At 42.0% G+C, this 23,735-nt stretch overlaps 1 protein-coding gene across 4 annotated transcripts; it reads left to right on the top strand.

Moving 5' to 3' along the window:
- On the top strand, nt 1-22,831 carry LOC311113645 (REST corepressor 3-like). Of its 4 annotated transcripts, none has more exons than XM_084156914.1 (12): nt 1-264; nt 378-434; nt 854-931; nt 1,061-1,113; nt 1,531-1,692; nt 2,244-2,368; nt 2,454-2,532; nt 5,174-5,395; nt 13,368-13,445; nt 15,736-15,793; nt 15,898-15,965; nt 19,305-22,831. In XM_084156914.1, the coding sequence occupies exons 1-12, from the start codon at nt 141-143 to the stop codon at nt 19,677-19,679; spliced, it is 1,479 nt and encodes a 492-aa protein (XP_084013040.1). In that variant the 5' UTR covers nt 1-140; the 3' UTR covers nt 19,680-22,831. The 4 variants fall into 4 exon arrangements, with proteins under 4 accessions (XP_084013040.1, XP_084013039.1, XP_084013042.1 ...); XM_084156913.1 differs by having other exon boundaries at nt 15,898-16,142; XM_084156916.1 differs by having other exon boundaries at nt 15,898-16,233.
- The last annotated feature ends 904 nt before the right edge of the window (nt 22,832-23,735 follow it).

The raw sequence follows: 23,735 nt of genomic DNA, 5'->3' as shown, positions 1-23,735 counted from the left end.
GGATTAATACTGGACTATGGCACAGTGTCACACAGCTGCGTAGCTGTGGGAGTTATTGAAAAAGACAGGCTGTGAAAAAATATACATTGCATGGTTTTATTAGGTATTCTCCCAAGGAGAACCCACAAAGATACGTAAAAATGCCTGGAATGATGGATAAAGGGTCGGAGTATCTAGGGAAGGGACGCTCAAACGGAACAAAAAGCCCTTCAAATGCATCGAATGGACATTTTTCTGATGAGAGCGGCAGTGACGACGAGCACGGTATAGCCTCGAACACCCGTTTTGCATGTCACACTGTATGTATTATTTTGAACGCGAAAAACAGAAAAAAAATGTGTGTATTAATGTGTTATACACATTTTTCCTTATTGCAGATGTCGGAATGCGTGTGGGATCCGATTATCAAGCCAATATACCAGAATTTGATCCTGGTAAGGTTATGTTGGATCTAACTGACTGTATTCTGGTGGTAGCCTCGGTATAGGTTATGACAGTACATTTACATTAACCTTCTTACTTTACAACACATAGTCAGTAGGCTTTTATTTGAGAATTGAGCCAGATGTGTAGAGAATTATGGCCCATTGAAAGATGTTTTCGATGTTTGGTCTATAGAAGCGTTTTGAAACACATTTCTATTCCGAGGCTATACTTGCCCACCGTAGGCTACTATTGGTTTCCTTCAACTGAATTGGCTTTTTGTTGCTATCTAAACAATATTTTAACAACAATAAAGCAGTCTCTTTAGTCCTGCATGTATTGCTTTAATTAGGCTGTTAAAATGACATGAAATAACACTATATGAAAATGATGTGTTTTTTCTAATTATGTATTATATATTTTTCTGTAGGTTCTAACAAGTACAGTGAAAAAGATAGTGGGGGTATGTTGGTGTGGTCTCCATACCACACCATTGTCGACCCAAAATGTAAGTCAGTTTGGTTTTCACAAGCATCTTATTTCTAAAGGCAACCAAAACTAGATTTTACAAAAATATTTATAATATTTTTAAACTATTTCTTAAGTAGTTTAATTAAACTATGATTTTTCTCCACAGTGGATGAATATATTGCCATTGCAAAAGAGAAGCATGGATATAATGTTGAGCAGGTATGTCTGCTGTTTAGGATTATTAGGCAAGTACATAGGGCCACATTTACTAAGCTTTTTCACCAATGCAGAGAATCCACCTTATTTTTCAAAATCATATGAAAAACTTTAAACAGAATTTCCATTGTTTTAACCCTATTGAAGCATATTCCCAATTTTAACATTCATATTACATTTTCCAATCCCCCCGGACAGGCCTAAAATTTACACCGGTGTGAAAGCTCAGTAAATTTGACCCACAATGTATTAATAAACTACCACGACATACTTAAAAATAACATATTCAAATGTTATTTAGGGGAATACCTACTCTACCTATTCTAGTTCTGTTGCTCAAGCATTACTGGCTCAGTGAAGCCCCATAGACCTGCCTGGTGTCCATTCTCAGTGGACTCCACTCGTTGCTGTCCCCCACAGGCATTGGGCATGCTGTTCTGGCACAAGCACAACATTGAGAAGTCCCTGGCAGACCTGCCCAACTTTACCCCCTTCCCCGACGAGTGGACCGTGGAGGATAAGGTGCTGTTCGAACAAGCCTTCAGCTTCCACGGAAAAAGCTTCCACAGGATTCAACAAATGGTAACATACATTAATATACAGTTTATTTTACTTGAATGTGTGTCTGTGTACTGTTCATACAAACATACACTACCGGTCAAAAGTTTTAGAACACCTACTCATTCAAGGGTTTTTCCAAGAGTGTGCAAAGCTGTCATCAAGGCAAAGGGTGGCTATTTGAAGAATCTCAAATATAAAATATTTTGATTTGTTTAACACTTTTTTGGTTACTACATGATTCCATATGTGTTATTTCATAGTTTTGATGTCTTCACTATTATTCTACAATGTAGAAAATAGTAAAAAATAAAGAAAAACCCTTGAATGAGTAGGTGTTCTAAAACTTTTGACCAGTAGTGTACACAGCAGTCTGGATGAATATTGCAGTTGACTTTAAGGTAATTTACACTTGAGCCAACATCCGCATTCACCTTGAATGCAATCTCTGCGAACGTTGGGGTGATTGCCTTTAAAAGGCGCATTGTGCGCCTTCGACAACGCTCCTTTGATTGAATCCCAGCTTTAATGTAAGTATAAACGGTCATTTGGTACCATTTTCTCATCTGTTGTAGTTACCAGACAAATCCATATCCAGTCTTGTGAAGTATTACTACTCCTGGAAGAAGACCCGGTCCAGAACCAGCCTGATGGACCGCCAGGCCAGAAAGCTAGCAAACCGAAATGCCCAAGATGAAAGGTAAGAGTTGTAGCTCAGCTTTTACTACTGTCGGTGAATTCCAAGTGGTCGGAGTCCAATAATGATTGGCTTTTCTTGACATTAGTGATGAAGAAATGGAGGAGGCCAACCCCATCGAAGCAAACGATAGCGATTATGACCCCACCAAGGAGACGAAAAAAGAGGTACGTTATCTAAACTTTAGAATTTAAACTGATGGAATGTCAGTTGGGATAGATCAAAAAGTAATAGCGGATACACTTTTAATCAGTGACCAGCATTCACTTACAATGAGCAGTAGAGTTATGATGTGGGGGGAAGGTTAATGTTAGGACATACAGTAGACAAACACACTATCCAGGATACACCTCCACACTCCATCCCCAGGTGACAGCAGTCTTATCCAGGTGTTGAGCCTGCTTGATAAGCAAATCAGGTGCTGACAATTAGGGTGATCATCAGTCAGTGTCCCAGCTTGCAAGCTGTGAGGCTGCTAGTAGGTTTGTTGGCCATGAGGCCTTTCATTTGGTTTTGAATCTTTAGTTTAGTCATGCCTGTTTGTGGTTTCCTTTTTGTATACATTTACTTTCATCACCATCTGAACAAATAATAATCCACTTGGATGACCAAGAGGTCAAGAGAGACAGAGCTGGCCCTGGACCAAGGTAAGATTGCAGTGTCCTTGGGCACATGTGCATCCAACATGGTCCTCAAATGCTGATTTCTCACAAATGCACACATTCAGGTTACAGACCATATAACTAGGCCTAGGACCACTAGACAAAGCGAGTGCAACAATATCCGTAGGCTAGTTATTGGGTTAGTAACAAAGGTCACACTTAAAAGGTACAGTAAACGATGCATAAAGTAAACCGCAACATAGGGCCGATTTCCGCAACAACTAAGAGCGTTTGAAGCACGAGGCTAAACTTGTACACAGTTTTTGTTCCATAGCTATCACGTTGTAACAGTGGGAAGCGCACCCATGCACTGGAGTCCTGCATCGGGTTGGATACCCACGGTTGACCCACAAAAGAATCAGCTGGCGGGTGGAATGAAAACGTTATTTCAACCCGTGGGTCGGATCGCGGTTCTGAACAATTATATTGCAGGTCAGACGTTTTAAATCAAGATTTATTTTACAAACCCAGGAGATTGTTGAATTGTTGCGAATTCCATTATGTGAGCAGTGAGGCAGACATAGCCTACCTAGGCTACCAGCCAGGCAGCGAGAGTGGAGCAGGGAACTGTCCATTATTTGTGTGGTGCTGAAACGTTCCTAATTTGTCCACGTGCAGAGCTTACGTTTCCTTCTGCAACGCGGCAATACGTTGGCAAGTTTATTTCCCCTGACTCCTAGCTCACGCAAAAATGGCTAACGTAACAGGAGAAATAGAAAGAAAGGTTATGATGGTGGATTGCACCATCGTGGAAACAGGTGCTCCGTGAGTGAAAATCCCCGGTTTGGAAGGATTTTGTAGTCATTGGGGACAAAATAAATATGCCATTTAGCAGACGCTTTTATCCGAAGCGACTTACAGTCATGCGTGCATAAATTTTTGTGTATGGGTGGTCCCGGGGATCGAACCCACTACCTTGGCGTTACAAGCGCCGTGCTCTACCAGCTGAGCTACAGAGGACCACAAGGAGGACAACAACCCAGTATATAGATACACAGCCTGCAAAAGTGCAAGCAGGTATTCGTTTACGATAATTCCGTTAATTATCAATGAATTATTACATGAATTCAAGCTTTTGTTAATTTAGACCATACGCAGGCTATATAAAGTCTAAACCTACTAAATAAATGTAAGCTTTTTGCATCCTATAGCTTATTCGATTCTGGGAGTTGTTTATTTAAGTTTCAATTAAACTATTTGATTAACTTAACAATATTGCATGTAAAAGTATTGTTTTGTTATGTCGCTTATAGGCTTTCATTAGGTAAGAAGGCTAATTAGAAGGCTTTTTTCAAAGCGATTTTAATTGTCAATGTGCGCCGCATCGCATTATGAAAATAAGATAAGTCTATCATTCTTAATTCATGGCATGGTTTCCTTTTATCCAAATGTTGAATAGACATGCAGACAAATTCTTTCATGCAGGGAAGGGAAATAGCCTAATACTCTGGTCATTTTTTAAAAATTGTTATTTGGCGGGTCACAGATCGGCTCTTGGAACAATTCTATGCTGGTGGGTCGGGTTGCAGAGAAAATCTGTCTTGATATCGGGTGGGGCTCAGAATTGATGTGGCCGGCGCGGGGCGAGTTCGGCTCCATTTTGACTCTACCACGCACATGTGCAGATACTCTGGGACTGTGAGAGCAAAGTTTTGCATTGCGCTCATCTGAATATCAGTGGTGCTGCTCGTGGCAACGTCATATCGCTGAGTCTCACTTTAATATGACACTTCTTATAACGTGCAAAAGCTTCAGAACATACGCACAGCCAGGTACTTCTTTGCAGGTGCTGGAGTTATAGGTGAACTCATGAACAATTAAAAGGAAAACGCCACACTGCTGTTCATGCTCCAAGGTGATTTTTCATGGATGCCTGATGAAGGGTTGAAACGTATCAATAAAATCACTTGGGAGCATGAACAGCAGTGTGCAGCGTTCCCATTTTATTATACCTCTTAAAACATTGTTATGACCGCCTCGTCGACTTTGGATGAATTTGACAAAAACTTTTTATTTTTCTCCTTCTGCTTATTTTCTGGCACCTCCAGCTGTCATTAGTCCAACAAAAGTGATGTCCTAACAATGACGCAATAGATGTTACGAACAGTTATGACAGCTAATAGAAAGTTTACCCGTGCCTCTCCAGAGCCACACGGAGCCCCAGCCCCTGAGCTCCTCCAAGATTGGGCTCGGCCGACGGGAGCACCTGACGCTCATGCACCGGCACCACTCGCAGCGTTCCAAGTGTCGGCCGCCCAAGGGCATGTACCTGACCCAGGAGGATGTGGTGGCAGTGTCATGCAGCTCCAGCGCTGCCAACACTGTCCTTCGGCAGCTGGATATGGAGCTGGTGGGCCTCAAAAGACAGGTGAGCAGGGCAACCTGGGTCCTCAAGGTGCTTGAGTTGAGGCTTTTTCACAGTACATTTTAGTCATTTAGCAGACGCTCTTATCCCGAGCGACTTATAGGAGCAATTAAGGTTAAGTGCCTTGCTCAAGGCACATATTTTCACCTAGTCTGCACAGGGATTTGAACCAGCGACCTTTCGGTAACTGGCCAAACACTCTTATCCGCTAGGCTACCTTCGCCTTAGTGCTTGAGAATCTTTGGTTGTATCCTGAAAGTAAAAGATAAATACACTATATATAATTTACATACATACATACATACATACATACATACATACATACATACATACAAGTGCATTCGGAAAGTATTCATATCCTTTGATTCTTTCCACATTTTGTTACGTGACAGCCTTATCCTAAAATGGATTAAATCGTTTTTTCCCCTCATCAATCTACACACAATACCCCATAATGACAAAGCAAAAACTGTTTTTTAGAGATTTTTGCAAATGTATAAAAATTAAATGAAATATCATAATTACATAAGTATTCAGACCCTATACTCAGTACTTTGTTGAAGCACCTTTGGCAGTGATTACAGCCTCGAGTCTTCTTAGGTATGACGCTACAAGCTTGGCACACCTGTATCCAGAGATGTTCGATCAGGTTCAAGTCCGAGATCTGGCTGGGCCACTAAAGGACATTCAGAGTCTTAGCAGTTCCAAACTACTTCCATTTAAGAATGATGGAGGCCACTGTGTTCTTGGGGACCTTCAATGCTGCAGATCTTTTTTGGTACCCGTTCCCCAGATCTGTGCCTCAACACAATCCTGTCTCGGAGCTCTACAGACAATTCCTTCGACCTCATGGCTTTTGCTCTGACATGCACTGTCAACTGAGGGACCTTTTATAGACTGGTGTGTGCCTTTCCAAATCATGTCAAATCAATTGGATTTACCACAGGTGGACTCACCACAGGTGGACTCCAATCAAGTTGTAGAAACATCTCAAGGATGATCAATGGAAACAGGATTCACCTGAGCTAAATTTTCGAGTCTCATAACAAAGGGTCTGAATAATTATGTAAATAAGGTATTTGTTTTTTATTTTTAATACATTTGCAAAAAATTCTAAAAACCTGTTTTCGCTTAGTAATTATGGGGTATTGTGTGTAGACTGATGAGGATAAGTGGCTCGGGGAACAAAACATCGAAATTTTGGGTCCATGGCCAGGAAACTCCCCAGACCTTAATCCCATTGAGAACTTGTGGTCAATCCTCAAGAGGCGGGTGGACAAACAAAAACCCACAAATTCTGACAAACTCCAAGCATTGATTATGCAAGAATGGGCTGCCTTCAGTCAGGATGTGGCCCAGAAGTTAATTGACAGCATGCCAGGGCGGATTGCAGAGGTCTTGGAAAAAGAAGGGTCAACACTGCAAATATTGACTCTTTGCATAAACTTAATGTAATTGTCAATAAAAGCCTTTGACACTTATGGAATTCTTGTAATTATACTTCAGTATACCATAGTAACATCTGACAAAAAACTCTAAAAACACTGAAGCAGCAAACTTTGTGAAGACCTATACTTGTGTCATTCTCAAAACTTTTGACCACGACTGTATAAATGTATGTATATGTAGAAACATCTCAAGGATGATCAATGGAAACAGGATTCTGGTTCGAATCCAGGCTCTGTCACAGCCGGCCGCGACCGGGAGACTCATGGGCAGCGCACAATTGGCCTAGCGTTGTCCAGGGTAGGGGAGGGAATGGCCGGCATGGATTTAGCTCAGTTGATAGAGCATGGCGTTTCCAACGCCAGGGTTGTGGGTTCGATTCCCACGGGGGACCAGTATGAAAAAATAAATAATAATAATATGTATTCACTAACTGTAAGTCGCTCTGGATAAGAGCGTCTGCTAAATGACTAAAATGTAAATGTAAAATGTATATATGTGTATGTATACAGTGAGGGAAAAAAGTATTTGATCCCCTGCTGATTTTGTACGTTTGCCCACTGACAAAGAAATTATCAGTCTATAATTTTTATGGTAGGTTTATTTGAACAGTGAGAGACAGAATAACAACAACAAAAATCCAGAAAACGTATGTCAAAAATTTTATAAATTGATTTGCATTTTAATGAGAGAAATAAGTATTTGACACCCTCTCAATCAGAAAGATTTCTGGCTCCCAGGTGTCTTTTATACAGGTAACGAGCTGAGATTAGGAGCACACCATCCAAGAACAGTTTGGTGACGAACAATGCCTTTTCCAGCATGATGGAGCACCTTGCCACTCTTAAAGGGAGTGCTCCTAATCTCAGCTTGTTACCTGTATAAAAGACACCTGTCCACAGAAGCAATCAATCAATCAGATTCCAAACTCTCCACCATGGCCAAGACCAAAGAGCTCTCCAAGGATGTCAGGGACAAGATTGTAGACCTACACAAGGCTGGAATGGGCTACAAAACCATCGCCAAGCAGCTTGATGAGAAGGTGACAACAGTTGGTGCGATTATTCGCAAATGGAAGAAACACAAAAGAACTGTCAAACTCCCACGGCTTGGGGCTCCATGCAAGATCTCACCTCGTGGAGTTGCAATGATCATGAGAACGGTGAGGAATCAGCCCAGAACTACACAGAAGGATATTGTCAATAATCTCAAGGCAGCTGGGACCATAGTCACCAAGAAAACAATTGGTAACACACTACGCCGTGAAGGACTGAAATCCTGCAGCGCACGCAAGGTCCCCCTGCTCAAGAAAGCACATATACATGCCCGTTTGAAGTTTGACAATGAACATCTGAATGATTCAGAGGAGAACTGGGTGAAAGTGTTGTGGTCAGATGAGACCAAAATCAAGCTCTTTTGCATGAACTCAACTCGCCGTGTTTGGAGGAGGAGAAATGCTGCCTATGACCCCAAGAACACCATCCCCACCGTCAAACATGGAGGTGGAAACATTATGCTTTGGGGGTGTTTTTCTGCTAAGGGGACAGGACAACTTCACCGCATCAAAGGGACGATGGACGGGGCCATGTACCGTCAAATCTTGGGTGAGAACCTCCTTCCCTTAGCCAGGGCATTGAAAATGGGTCGTGGATGGGTATTCCAGCATGACAATGACCCAAAACACACAGCCAAGGCAACAAAGGAGTGTCTCAAGAAGAAACACATTAAAGGTCATGGAGTGGCCTAGCCAGTCTCCAGACCTTAATCCCATAGAAAATCTGTGGAGGGAGCTGAAGGTTCGAGTTGCCAAACGTCAGCCTCGAAACCTTAATGACTTGGAGAAGATCTGCAAAGAGGAGTGGGACAAAATCCCTCCTGAGATGTGTGCAAACCTGGTGGCCAACTACAAGAAACGTCTGACCTCTGTGATTGCCAACAAGGGTTTTGCCACCAAGTACTAAGTCATGTTTTGCAGAGGGGTCAAATACTTATTTCCCTCATTAAAATGCAAATCAATTTATAACATTTTTGACATGTGTTTTTCTGGATTATTTTGTTGTTATTCTGTCTCTCACTGTTCAAATAAACCTACCATTAAAATTATAGACTGATCATTTCTTTGTCAGTGGGCAAACGTACAAAATCAACAGCGGATCAAATACTTTTTTCCCTCACTGTATATGTATGTATATATATGTGTATATATATATATATATATACATACATACACACACACTACCACCGTTCAAATGTTTGGGGTCACTTAAATTTCCTTGTTTTCGAAAGAAAAGCAAATGTTTTTGTCCATTAAAATTACATCAAATTGATCAGAAATACAGTGTAGACATTGTTAATGTTTGAAATGGCTATTGTAGCTGGAAACGGCTGATTTTTTATGGAATATCTACATAGGCGTACAGAGGCCCATTATCAGCAACCATCAGTCCTGTGTTCCAATGGCACATTGTGTTTGCTAATCTAAGTTCACCATTTTAAAAGGCTAATTGATCATTAGAAAACCCTTTTGCAATTATGTTAGCACAGCTGAAAACTGTTGTGCTGATTAAAGAGGCAATAAAACTGGCCTTCTTGAGACTAGTTGAGTATCTGGAGCAACAGCAATTGCGGGTTCGATTAAAGGCTAACTCGTCAGTCTATTCTTGTTCTGAGAAATGAAGGCTATTCCATGTGAGAAATTGCCAAGAAACTGAAGATCTCGTACAACGCTGTGTACTACTCCCTTCACAGAACAGCGCAAACTGTCTCTAACCAGAATAGAAAGAGGAGTGGAAGGCCCTGGTGTACAACTGAGTAAGAGGACAAATACATTAGTGTCTAGTTTGAGAAACAGGCGCCTCACAGGTCCTCAACTGGCAGCGTCATTAAATAGTACCCGCAAAACACCAGTCTCAACTTCAACAGTGAAGAGGCGACTCCGGGATGCTGACCTTCTAGGCAGAGTTGCAAAGAAAAAGTCTTATCTCAGACTGGCCAATAAAAAGAAAAGATGGGCAAAAGAACACAGACACTGGACAGAGGAAGATTGGAAAAAAGTGTTATGGACAGACAATTCGAAGTTTGAGGTGTTCGGATCACAAAGAAGAACATTTGTGAGACGTAGACCAAATGAAAAGATGCTGGAGGAGTGGTTGATGCCATCTGTCAAGCATGGTGGAGGCAATGTGATGGTCTGGGGGTGCTTTGGTGGTGGTAAAGTGGGAGATTTGTACAGGGTAATGCTTTCACTCCATTTCTTAACGCCATGCCATACCCTGTGGATGGCGCTTGATTGTACCCAATTTCCTCCTACTACAGGACAATGACCCAAAGCACAGCTCCAAAATATGTAAGAACTATTAGGGGAAGAAGCAGTCAGCTGGTATTCTGTCTATAATGGAGTGGCCAGCACAGTCACCGGATCTCAACCCTATTGAGCTGTTGTGGGAGCAGTTTGACCGTATGGTACGTAAGAAGTGCCCATCAAGCCAACCCAACTTGTGGGAGGTGCTTCAGGAAGCATGGGGTGAAATCTCTTCAGATTACCTCAACAAATTGACAACAAGAATGCCAAAGGTCTGCAAGGCTGTAATTGCTGCAAATGGAGGATTCTTTGACGAAAGCAAAGTTTGAAGGACACAATTATTATGTCAATTAAAAATAATTATTTCTAACCTTGTCAATGACTACATTTCCTATGCATTTTGGTATATTTCCTATTCAAACTCATTTCATGTATGTTTTCATGGAAAACAAGGACATTTCTAAGTGACCCCAAACTTTTGAACGGTAGTGTATATACACACAAAAGTATGTGGACACCCCTTCAAATTAGTGGATTCGACTATTTCAGCCACACCTATTGCTGACCGGTGCATAAAATCGAGCACACAGCCATGCAATCGCCATAGACAAACATTGGCTGTAGAATGGCCTTACCGTAGAGCTCAGTGACTTTCAACATGGCACCGTCATAAGATACCACCTTTCCAACAAGTACCCTGCTAGAGCTGCCCTGGTCAACTGTAAGTGCTGTTATTGTGAAGTGGAAACGTCTAGGAGCAACAACGGCTCAGCCGCGAAATGGTAGGCCACACAAGCTCACAGAATGGGACCGCCGAGTGCTGAAACGCATAGCGTGTAAAAATCGTCTGTCCTCGGTTGCAACACTCACTACTGTTTTCCAAACTTCCTCTGGAAGCAACGTCAGCACAATAACTATTAGTCGGGACCTTCAAGAAATGTGTTTCCATGGCCGAGCAGCCACACACAAGCCTAAGATCACCATGCGCAATGCCAAGCGTCGGCTGGAGTGGTGTAAAGCTTGCCGCCATTGGTCTCTGGAGCAGTGGAAACGCGTTCTCCTGAGTGATTAATCACGCCTCACCATCTGGCAGTCCGATGGACGAATCTGGGTTTGGCGGATGCCAGGAGAACGCTACCTGCCCCAATGCATAGTGCCAACTGTAATGGTCTGGGGTTGTTTTTCATGGTTGGAGCTAGGCCCCTTAGTTCCAGTGAAGGGAAATCTTAACAATACAATGACATTCTAGATGATTCTGTGCTTCCAACTTTGTGGCAACAGTTTGGGGAAGGCCCTTTCCATGACAATGCCCCCGTGCACAAAGCGAGGTCCATACAGAAATGCTTTGTTGAGATCGGTGTGGAAGAACTTGACTGGCCTGCACAGAGCCCATCGAACATCTTTAGGATGAATTGGAACGCCGACTGCAAGCCAGGCCTAATCGCCCAACATCAGTGCCCGACCTCACTAATGCTCTCGTGGCTGAATAGAAGCCAGTCCCCGCAGCAATGTTCCAACATCTAGTTGAAAGCCTTCCCAGAAGAGTGGAGGCTGTAATAGCAGCAAAGGCGGGACCAACTCCATATTAATGCCCATTATTTTGGAATGAGATGTTTGACGAGAAAGTGTCCACATACTTTTGGTCATTTAGTGGATCAGCACTACTTAGTGCATTGTGTTGTTCTAAGCATATGTACGGTGCCTTAAAAAAGCATTCACACCCCTTGACTTTTTCCATATTTTGTGTTACAAGGTGGGATTAAAATGGATTTGTCAGTTTGTCAATGATTTACACAAAGTACTCATGTCAAGGTGGAAGAATAATTTTTTACGAATGTTAGTGTTTTATTCTTCATAAATTCTATCTTGAATACATGTATTCAACCCCCTGAGTCAATACATGTTCGAATCACCTTTGGCAGAGATTAAAGCTGTGAGTCTTTCTGGGTTAGTCCAAGACCTTTGCACACCTGGATTGTACAATATTTGCACATTCTTTTTAAAATTCCTCAAGCTCTGTCAAGTTGGTAGTTGAAGTTGAACATTGCTAGAGAGGCATTTTCAAGTCTTGCCATAGATTTCCAAGCCGATTTAAGTCAAAACTGTAACTAGACCACACAGGAACATTCAATGTCGTCTTGGTAAGCAACTCCAGTGTATATTTGGCTTTGTATTTTAGGTTATTGTCCTGCTGAAAGGTGAATTTGTCTCCCAGTCTGTTGGAAAGCCGACTGAACCAGGATTTCATTTAGGATATTGCTTGTACTTAGCTCTATTCTGTTTATTTTTATCCTAAAAAAAGAGTCCTTGCCGATGACACGCATACCCATAACATGATGCAGGCACCACCATGCTTGAAAATATGAAGTGTGGTACTCAGTGATGTGTTGTGTTGGATTTTCCCCAAGCATAGCGTTTTGTATTCAGAACAAAGTTAATTTGCCAATATTTTTGCAGTTTTACTTTAGTGCCTTATTGCAAACTGGATGCATGTTTTTGAATATTTTTTTCTGTACAGGCTTCCTTCTTACTCTGACATTTAGGTTAGTTTTGTGGAGTAACTACAAGGTTGTTGATCCATCCTCAATTTTCCATTGGCCTCATGGTGAAATCCCTGAGCGGTTTCCTTCCTCTCTGGCAACGGAGTTAGGAAGGACTCATTTATCTTTGTAGTGACTGGATGTATTGATACACCATCCAAAGTGTAATTAATTACTTCACCATGCTCAAAGGGATATTCAAGGTCAGCTTTTTTATTTGTTTATTTTGTATGTACCAATAGGTGCCCTTCTTTGCGAAGAATTGGAAAACCTCCCTGGTCTTTGTGGTTGAATCTATGTTTGAAATGCACTGCTCGACTGAGGGACTTTACAGATAGTTGTATATGTGTGGGGTACAGAGTTGAGGTAGTCATTAAAAAAACATGTTAAACACTTATTGCAATTTATTATGCCACTTGGTAAGCACATTTTTACTCCTGAACTTATTTAGGCTTGCCATAAAAGGGGTTGAATACTTAGACTCAAGACACCTCAGCTTTTCATTTTTTATTAATTTGTAAACATTTCTAAAAACATAATTACACTGACATTATGGGGTATTGTGTGTAGGCCAATGACAAAAAATCTCAATTTAATCTATTTTAAATTCAGGCTGTAACACAACAGAATGTGGAAAAAGTAAAGGGATGTGAGTACTTTCTGAAGGCACTAGGAATTTATTCCACAGGTTCAAAATGCAAAGCAACTGAACAGTGGTCTGAAACACAGGATGGAAGCGGGCATTGATGACTTCAGGCTGCCGGAGGTATGTGCCAAATGTTTAGATTTCAGAGAGAAAGGGACCTAGCAATGTGACATAAGTGGTCATAACATACACATCACTAACATGCTACCCAGACCGCACGCGCTCGTGCGTCCGCCATTGCGCGCAAGTTGATTTTGCCACCCCACACCTGACGCGATCAGGACACGCAGGTTGAAATATCAAAACAAACTCTGAACCAATTATATTAATTTCGGGACAGGTTGAAAAGCATTAAACATTTATGGCAATTTAGCTAGCTGGTTTGCTGTTGCTAGCTCATTCGTCCTGGGATATAAACATTGGGTTGTTATTTTACCTGAAATGCACAAGGTCCTCTACTCCAACAATTAATCCACAGACAAAACGGTAAAAGTTTGTTTTCTAGTAATCTCTCCTCCTTCAGTCTTCTTCTTCTTCTTTGGACTTTATATGGTGGTTGGCAACCAACTTTATGGTGCATTACCACAACCAACTGGACTGGAGCGTAGACATCAGTTCATCTTTCAATCACCCACGTGGGTAGATGCTCCTAAAAACCAATGAGGAGATGGGAGAGGCAGGACTTGCAGCGCATTGAGCGTCACAAATAGAACCAAGTTCTATTTTAGCGCCTGGCCACGCAGGCGCTCACGAGCAGTGTGGGTGCAATAATTGAATAACATGTATGTGTACATTTATTTTGCAATGCTCGCGCACGCGATGTGGTCAGCATGTAAGAGCTTACAAATGAAGTTCTACCAAGAGATTAAGTCATTAGTTATGGACGTTTCTTTATTATGGTTGCTTATATGAAGTGAGTGACCTGTTGTCTTGACATTTATTGCCACTTAGCTTCTACACTGAACAAAAATATAAACGCAACATGTAAAGTGTTGGTCCCATGTTACATGAGTTGAAATAGAAGATCCCAGAAATGTTTCATACGCACAAAAAGCATATTTCCCTCAAATGTTGTGCACAAGTTTATCTTTATCCCTGTTAGTGAGCATTTATCCTTTGCCAAGATACTCCATCCACCTGACAGCTGTGGTATATCAAGAAGCTTATTAAACAGCATGATCATTACACAGGTGCACCTTGTGCTGGGGACAATAAAAGGCCACTCTAAAATGTGCAGTTGTAACACAGCACCATGCCACATGTCTCAAATTGAGGGAGTGTGCAATTGGCATGCTGACTGCAGGAATGTCCACCAGAGCTGTTGCCAGGTAATTTCATGTTAATTTCTCTATCATAAGCCGCCTCCAACGTCGTTTTAGAGAATTTGGCATTAAGTCTAACCGGCCTCAACCGCAGACCTTGTGTAACCACGCCAGGCCAGGGCCTCCACATCTGGCTTCTTCACCTGCGGGAATTCACCTGCGGGAATGTCAGACCAGTCACCCGGACAGCTGATGAAACTTGTCGTCCTCACCAGGGTCTTGACCTGACTGCAGTTCAGCGTCGTAACTGACTTCAGTGGGGAAATGCTCACGTTCGATGGCCGCCGGCACACTGGAAAAGTCTGCTCTTCACGGATGAATCCCAGTTTCAACTATACCGGGCAGATGGCAGACAGCATATATGGATGTCATGTGGGCGAGCGGTTTGCTGATGTCAATGTTGTGAACAGTATCCCCATGGTGGCGGTGTGGTTATGGTATGGGCAGGCATAAGCTACGGACAACTGCATTTTATCTATTCAATTTGAATGCACAGTGATACTGTGAAGAGATCCTGAGGCCCATTGACTTGCTATTCATCCGCCACTATCACTTCATGTTTCAGCATGATAATACACGGCCCCATGTCACAAAGATCTGTACACAATTCCTGGAAGCTGAAAATGTCCCAGTTCTTCCATGACATGCATACTCACCAGACGTCACCCATTGAGCACGTTTGGGATGCTCTGGATCGACGTATACGACAGCGTGTTCCAGTTCCCGCCAATATCCAGCAACTTCGCACATCCATTGAAGAGGAGTGGGACAACATTCCACAGGCCACATTCAACAGCCTGATCAACTATATGCGGAGATGTCGCGCTGCATGAGGCAAATGGTGGTCACACCAGATACTGACTGGTTTTCTGATCCAAGCCCATACCTTTTTTTTAAGGTATCTGTGACCAACAGATACATATCTGTATTCCCAGTCATGTGAAATCCATAGATTAGGCCCTAATTTATTTATTTCAATTGACTGATTTCCTTATGAACTGTAACTCAGTAAAATCTTTGAAATTGTTGCATGTTGCACTTATTTTTTTGTTCAGTGTATAATATCAGGTATTTTTTGTCTGTTATAGTGCAACCAAAAAGTTAATGCCCGCTGGACAACAGATGAACAGCTTCTGGCAGTTCAAGGTAAACCTACGTTCTTTGTGCGCTTGTAGTTGGCTCAAGTTCTTGTCCATGGCCCGGCAGTCTGTTTACCTCGTGCAATTTCAGAATATTTGTTGTTTCACCAGGTGTCCGGAAGTACGGGAAAGACTTCCAAGCCATTGCCGACGTTATCGGTAATAAGACGGTAGGGCAGGTAAAGAACTTCTTTGTGAACTACCGCCGCCGGTTTAACCTGGAGGAGGTGCTGCAGGAGTGGGAGGCGGAGCAGGGAACTGGTGCCCCCAACGGTGACACTGCCACCTCTGGCGAGGAGGGGAAGAACAGCTCCAACACCCCTTCTGGGAAGAGTACGGATGAAGAAGAGGAGGAGGTGGTGGAGCGTTCCTTTATTCCCCTCAAACAAAACAAATTAAACCTTCCCAGAAACCCCTTCTGTGATTTCGCTATAGTTAGTTTTGGGAGTTGTCCTCCCACAAGCCCCCTCTGCATGCAGGTGTTTGCTCCAACAAATCTCTAACACTGCAGTTTCATTTACATTCCTTCATAAAGGTGTCTTAACATCATTATAAGCAGGGCATAAGATGTCATAAGCAGTTATGATTATGTGCCAAAGTTCCTAACAATGTTAGTTGCATGTGGACATTCTAACCCTGGGGGGGGATATGCAAAAAACTCAATTTCCAATTCACATGTGTATAATACACACTTGTAATTTATTATTCTACAAATGTCCCATTGACTTGATAACTTGTAGAAATATTTAAATGTGGTTGATGTCAACTAATGGTCTTTTACTCCTTCCATGACGTGTAGCTTTAAGTATTATTTAACAGATATCATAAGCAGTGGTAGATGACCTGGTTGTACAGTATTGAAAATAATGTAATACTAATATTTCAAACAAATACACTACATGACCAATAGTATGGACAACTGCTTGTCGAACATCTCATTCCAAAATCATGGGCATGGATATGGAGTTGGTCTCCCCTTTGCTGCTATAACAGCCTCACTCTTCTGGGAAGGCTTTCCACTAGATGTTGGACCATTGCTTCGAGGACTTGCTTCTATTCAGCCACGAGCATTAGTGAGGCCGGGCACTGATGTTAGGCGATTAGGCCTGTCTTGCAGTCGGCGTTCAAATTCATCCCAAAGGTGTTGGATGGGGTTGAGGTCAGGGCTCTGTGCAGGCTAGTCAAGTTCTTCCACACCGATCTCGACAAACCATTTCTGTATGGACCTCACTTTGTGCACGGGGGCATTGTCATGCTGAAATAGGAAAGGGCCTTCCCCAAACTGTTGCCACAAAGTTGGAAGCACAGAATCATCTAGAATGTCATTGTATGTTGTAGCGTTAAGATTTCCCTTCACTGGAACTAAGGGGCCTAGTCCGAACCATGAAAAACAGCCCGAGACCATTATTCCTCCTCCATGGCTGTGTGCTGGATTTTATACACCTGTCAGCAATGGGTGTGGCTGAAATAGCCAAATCCACCTATTTGAAGGGGTGTCCACATAGTTTTGTATATATAGTGTATATGCCTTCATGGCTACCTTGTCAATTAGCTAAGTAGGAAACAAAATACAACAGGTGCCAGGCTTATTTTCATAACCTGATATCCAATATGACTGCTAATGACATTTGTTAAATTGATCTTAAATCTGGTATTCCAACATGTCATTCAATGTCAAGACCAGTCAAGTGGCTATCCCTCCTCCTGGAGAGCTACTTTACTGGGTATGCAGGCTTTTGCTCCATGTCTTTTGTAACAACTGATTCAGCTGTGAATCTAGGATTGTCCTAGGTAAGGGTTGCAGTGAAAGCCTGCAAGAGGGTAGCTCTCCGGGAAGAGGGTTAGGCAACCGTATATACAGTGGGGAGAACAAGTATTTGATACACTGCCGATTTTGCAGGTTTTCCTACTTACAAAGCATGTAGAGGTCTGTAATTCTTATCATAGGTACACTTCAACTGTGAGAGACGGAATCTAAAAAAAATCCAGAAAATCACATTTTTAAGTAATTAATTTGCATTTTATTGCATTACATAAGTATTTGATCACCTACCAACCAGTAAGAATTCCGGCTCTCACAGACCTGTTAGTTTTTCTTTAAGAAGCCCTCCTGTTCTCCACTCATTACCTGTATTAACTGCACCTGTTTGAACTCGTTACCTGTATAAAAGACACCTGTCCACACACTCAATTAAACAGACTCCAACCTCTCCACAATGGCCAAGACCAGAGAGCTGTGTAAGGACATCAGGGATAAAATTGTAGACCTGCACAAGGCTGGGATGGGCTACAGGACAATAGGCAAGCAGTTTGGTGAGAAGGCAACAACTGTTGCCGCAATTATTAGAAAATGGAAGAAGTTCAAGATGACGGTCAATCACCCTCGGTCTGGGGCTCCATGCAAGATCTCACCTCGTGGGGCATCAATGATCATGAGGAAGGTGAGGGATCAGCCCAGAACTACACGGCAGGACCTGGTCAATGACCTGAAGAGAGCTGGGACCACAGTCTCAAAGAAAACCATTAGTAACACACTACGCCGTCATGGATTAAAATCCTGCAGCGCACGCAAGGTCCCTCTGCTCAAGCCAGCGCATGTCTAGGCCCGTCTGAAGTTTGCCAATGACCATCTGGATGATCCAGAGGAGGAATGGGAGAAGGTCATGTGGTCTGATGAGACAGAAATAGAGCTTTTTGGTCTAAACTCCACTCGCCGTGTTTGGAGGAAGAAGAAGGATGAGTACAACCCCAAGAACACCATCCCAACCGTGAACCATGGAGGTGGAAACATCATTCTTTGGGGATGCTTTTCTGCAAAGGGGACAGGACGACTGCACCGTATTGAGGGGAGGATGGATGGGGCCATGTATCGCGAGATCTTGGCCAACAACCTCTTTCCTCAGTAAGAGCATTGAAGATGGGTCGTGGCTGGGTCTTCCAGCATGACAATGACCCGAAACACACAGCCAGGGCAACTAAGGAGTGGCTCCGTAAGAAGCATCTCAAGGTCCTGGAGTGGCCTAGCCAGTCTCCAGACCTGAACCCAATAGAAAATCTTTGGAGGGAGCTGAAAGTCCGTAAGTCCCAGCGACAGCCCCGAATCCCGAAGGATCTGGAGAAGGTCTGTATGGAGGAGTGGGCCAAAATCCCTGCTGCAGTGTGTGCAAACCTGGTCAAGACCTACAGGAAACGTATGATCTCTGTAATTGCGAACAAAGGTTTCTGTACCAAATATTAAGTTCTGCTTTTCTGATGTATCAAATACTTATGTCATGCAATAAAATGCAAATTAATTACTTAAAAATCATACAATGTCATTTTTTGGATTTTTGTTTTAGATTCCGTCTCTCACAGTTGAAGTGTACCTATGATAAAAATTACAGACCTCTACATGCTTTGTAAATAGGAAAACCTGCAAAATCGGCAGTGTATCAAATACTTATTCTCCCCACTGTATGCTGTAATGTATTGCCCATCGGTTTTGGTCCGAAATCTCAACTCACGCCTCTCTCTTCCAGGGCCAGGTGACCCCCTCGTCAGGCCCTTCTCCCGCTGCCACTTCCTCGGCAACCTCCCAGACCCTGGTGACGTCGTCGGCAACTTCGCTCAACCAGCCGCCCCCGCTCCTACGGCCCTCTCTGCCGGCCACCCCGGCCCTCCACAGGCAGCCGCCCCCTCTCCAGCAGCAGGCCCGCTTCCTCCAGCCCCGGCCCACGCTCCACCAGCCCCCCCCACTCATCCGGCCCTCCAACCCCCCGCCCCCGCGCCTCAATCCCCGGCCACTTGCCCTGACCTCAGCCCCCACCTCCACAGGGTGCCCAGGCTCCAGCCAGCCACCCCCCACCCTGGTGGGCATCCCATCGGAGACGCCGTCCTCCTCCGCGCTGCACTGAGTGTGTGCGATGGCGAAGGAAGAAAACGGAAAAGTCGGTGGCTTAGTCACGGATTTTTCACTTTCTTTTTTTAAAAACTACTTGCTCGTTTGTTTGCTTGTATTTTTCTTGACAATGACCGTTGTGTTCCTGAAGGTCGTCAATCGTTGGTTGTTATGAGGAGATTATGTATATTAATGAGAAACGTAAAACCGTTGTGAAGTTTTTAAAGTTTATGTATATTAGGTTAGGTCTTGGTTTTTTATTTATTTGAAATCATGTTTTAGTTTTTTTACTCATCTTTGTAATAGACTGGCTTAGATGTTATGTATTGGTGATGTTAAAGATTTACTAGAAGCATTGGTCCTGTTTGAAAGTGTTCTTGGCTTCTGGTTAATGTATATTTTACAAACTGGCAAAATGTGCAAGTGGTATATAAACAAAAAGGTATATTGAAGACACTATGATGGACAATACACCACTACTAGTGAAAAGGTGGCATTGCCATATTTCAGTTGGATTGTTATGTGTTTGATTTGCTGTAACGCATATTTGTTCTTTGAGCGAATATAGACGTTTATCTTTTATATCTGCATTATTTATTTTTCTACTCGGTGCTATGGACTCTAGACTGATTTTTGCCTATGTCCAGTATAATAATAACCATTGTGTAAGTGCTCTTACGCTTCTAGGACAACTGTATTAACGTGATTGAATTTATCTAAACTGGAAGAAACTGGTTGAAAAAAATTAACTGGTTAATATAATTAACTTGTTTTAATGTAATAGGAAGCTACGAGGATGTCACTGTCAGTGAATCGATTGTTGTAGTCAGTGAGCCACATTTTCAGGAATTAGATTGTTTCAATGATTTTCATTGAAGAACAAAATGTTTGACTTCTGTACAGTTGTGTAATAATTTGTTTGCTTAATTTTAAACAGTCAAGATCATACCTAAAACCATGCTTATGGATTTTGTTTTAACGGTCGCCCATCAGTAATTCCCAGTGTAAGATGTGGCATAGTCCTTAACATATCCATTCAAATATTTGTAACATTTTGTTTTATGTTTTTTACCAAGTTTTGGAATTAATTAGTGCCACTTCATGTTCAGGGGTTGCGAGATTCCGTAAAATGTCCTTAAGTGAATACGTTCTCCAGAAATCCTGTTTGGCTGATTCCTGGAACTTTGGGAACGTTTCTCAACTTTTGCCTAATCACTGGTAAGGAATGGAGGAAGAAATAGGCTAATTCAGTACTTTACATGGTGACAAGATTTCAACCAAGCTTGTTACATGACATTAAACATGTTGAAATACAAACTTCAATTACCTTTAAACCACTAATATACACTGAATCATTCATCCTTTCCTGTGGAAATAATGTGGCCAGAACTTAGTAGTTTGTGAAAGTATTCACCCCACTTGGCATTTTTCCTATTTTGTTGCCTTACAACCTGAAATTAAAATTGATTTTTTGGGGGGTTTGTATCATTTCATTTACACAACATGCCTACCACTTTGAAGATGCAAAATATTTTTTGAGGTGAAACAAACAAGACAAAAAAACACAACTTCAGTGTGCATAACTATTCACCCACTGGGATTTTTGCCCATTCTTCAAGGCAAAACTGCTCCTGCTCCTTCAAGTTGGATGGGTTCCGCTGGTGTACAGCAATCTTTAAGTCATACCACAGATTCTCAATTGGATTGAGGTCTGTGCTTTGACTAGGTCATTCCAAGACATTTAAATGTTTCCCCTTCAACCACTGGAGTGTTGCTTTAGCAGTATGCTTAGGGTCATTGTCCTGCTGGAAGGTGAACCTCCGTCCCAGTCTCAAATCTCTGGAAGACTGAAACAGGTTTCCCTCAATAATTTCCCTGTATTTAGCGCCATCCATCATTCCTTCAATTCTGACCAGTTTCCCAGTCCCTGCCGATGAAAAACATCCCCACAGCATGACGCTGCCACCACCATGCTTCACTGTGGGGATGGTGTTCTCGGGGTGATGAGAGGTGTTGGGTTTGCGCCAATTTTAGTCTCATCTGACCAGAGTACCTTCTTCCATATGTTTGGGGAGTCTCCCACATGCCTTTTGGCGAACACCAAATGTTTGCTTATTTTTTTCTTTAAGCAATGGCTTTTTTCTGGCCACTCTTCCGTAAAGCCCAACTCTGTGGAGTGTATGGCTTAAAGTGGACAGATACTCCAATCTCTGCTGTAGAGCTTTGCAGCTCCTTCAGGGTTATCTTTGGTCTCTTTGTTACCTCTCTGATTAATGCCCTCCTTCCCTGGTCTGTGAGTTTTGGTGGGCGGCCCTCTCTTGGCAGGTTTGTTGTGGTGCCATATTCTTTCCATTTTTTTTTATAATGGATTTAACGGTGCTCCAAAGATATTTTTTTATAACCCAACCCTGATCTGTACTTCTCCACAACTTTGTCCCTGACCTGTTTGGAGAGCTCCTTGGTCTTCATGGTGCCGCTTGCTTAGTGGTGTTGCAGACTCTGGGGCCTTTGAGAACAGGTGTATATATACTGAGATCATGTGACACTTAAATAAAGTCCACCTGTGTGCAATCTAACTCATTATGTGACTTCTGAAGGTAATTGGTTGCACCAGATCTTATTTAGGGGCTTCATAGCAAAGGGGGTGAATACATATGCACGCACCACTTCTCCATTATTTATTTAGTATACTTTTTTGAATCAAGTTATTTTTTTCATTTCACTTCACCAATTTGGACTATTTTGTGTATGTCCATTACATGAAATCCAAATAAAAATCCATTTAAATTACAGGTTGTAATGCAACAAAAATAGGAAAAACGCCAAGGGGGATGAATACTTTTGCAAGGCACTGTTAGTAAAATTTAAAAAAGTTAGTAGAATCATGAACATTGAGGACTTGCATTTTGCCTTAAAAGTACATGATCGTCGCTTGTCATTATTTCAGTCTCTGGTTGCACTTGCATCTCATTCAAGTGTCATTCAAACAATTTTCATTTCCATGTCTATTGTAGGCATTTATTTGGGTTGTCTTTGTCCTACTATATTGTCATAGTAAATTATAACGTTTTCCTGGCTGCTTAAATTGAAATGAATATTGCATACTAGTGCAATCCCAAAGATACAACTATAAATGTAGCACTTAAATAAATAAAAATACATTTGGAATTGTTGCTTCCCTTTAATTGATTTTCGGCTACTTTAGCCTAAATCATTTTATCAGCATCCAGCATTGTTTCTGCTATTTGACATGCCTAATTGACCATAATTTAATGGTTTTCCCAAAAGCATCAAGCCTTAATGTAACTGCTTTGGAATAATTCTAAACAAATGCAATGAAGTAGAAAAGCGCTAAAATGCATGGGCTTATGTAAATAATACCTCCACACTGCACAGACGTCAGTTCGTCTAGTTTTGATTTACATTTGGTTGAGTTGTCAAATAATGTGAATATAACTTTAAATCAAATGTCACCATGTCATTGGTTTTAGGTTGGGTCGGGAAAAAAATATGCCCTTACCTTGACTTTTTGCAAATCCAATCAGTTTCACGTTGATTCATCATTGCATAGATTTTATGGAAACAACGTTGATTCATCCAGTTTTGCCAATGGGTCGATTTCGCCATGCATGTAAAAACATCAGCTGTGCTTCTTGATGGTCTTGATTTATTAGGCCTAGGGCCTACATGATTCTGTTATGTATTTGTTATGTTAAAAAGCAATATTAATGTGCGCAACATTTCTAAACGTATGTTATTTTCGACCACTTATTACATTTCCATATGCTAAAACCTGTAATATAGCAGTATTATAAGCACCCCTCTGACGTTAGCGTTTGATAAAACTACTAGCTCCGTGAACTGTAGCATATAGTTAAGTTATTTTAAAATACATTGTGATATTTTAAGAAACTTCTCACATTTTTTCAACTCACAATTTTCAGAAAATACGATTTTAAACCTGTGGAAGCATAAAAATTGGACAATTTCTTGAGCACCCTGTCCCGGAAACGCTTCAGGGAGGATATGCAAGGTGCAAACTATACATTTTATTTTACCGCGTTTTACGATT

This window comes from Coregonus lavaretus (assembly GCF_964263955.1).
Source record: "Coregonus lavaretus genome assembly, chromosome: 40".
In the NCBI taxonomy this organism is placed as follows: domain Eukaryota; kingdom Metazoa; phylum Chordata; class Actinopteri; order Salmoniformes; family Salmonidae; genus Coregonus; species Coregonus lavaretus.
Note: the sequence above shows the minus strand (reverse complement) of the source record. Positions and strands in the feature narration are given on the sequence as shown.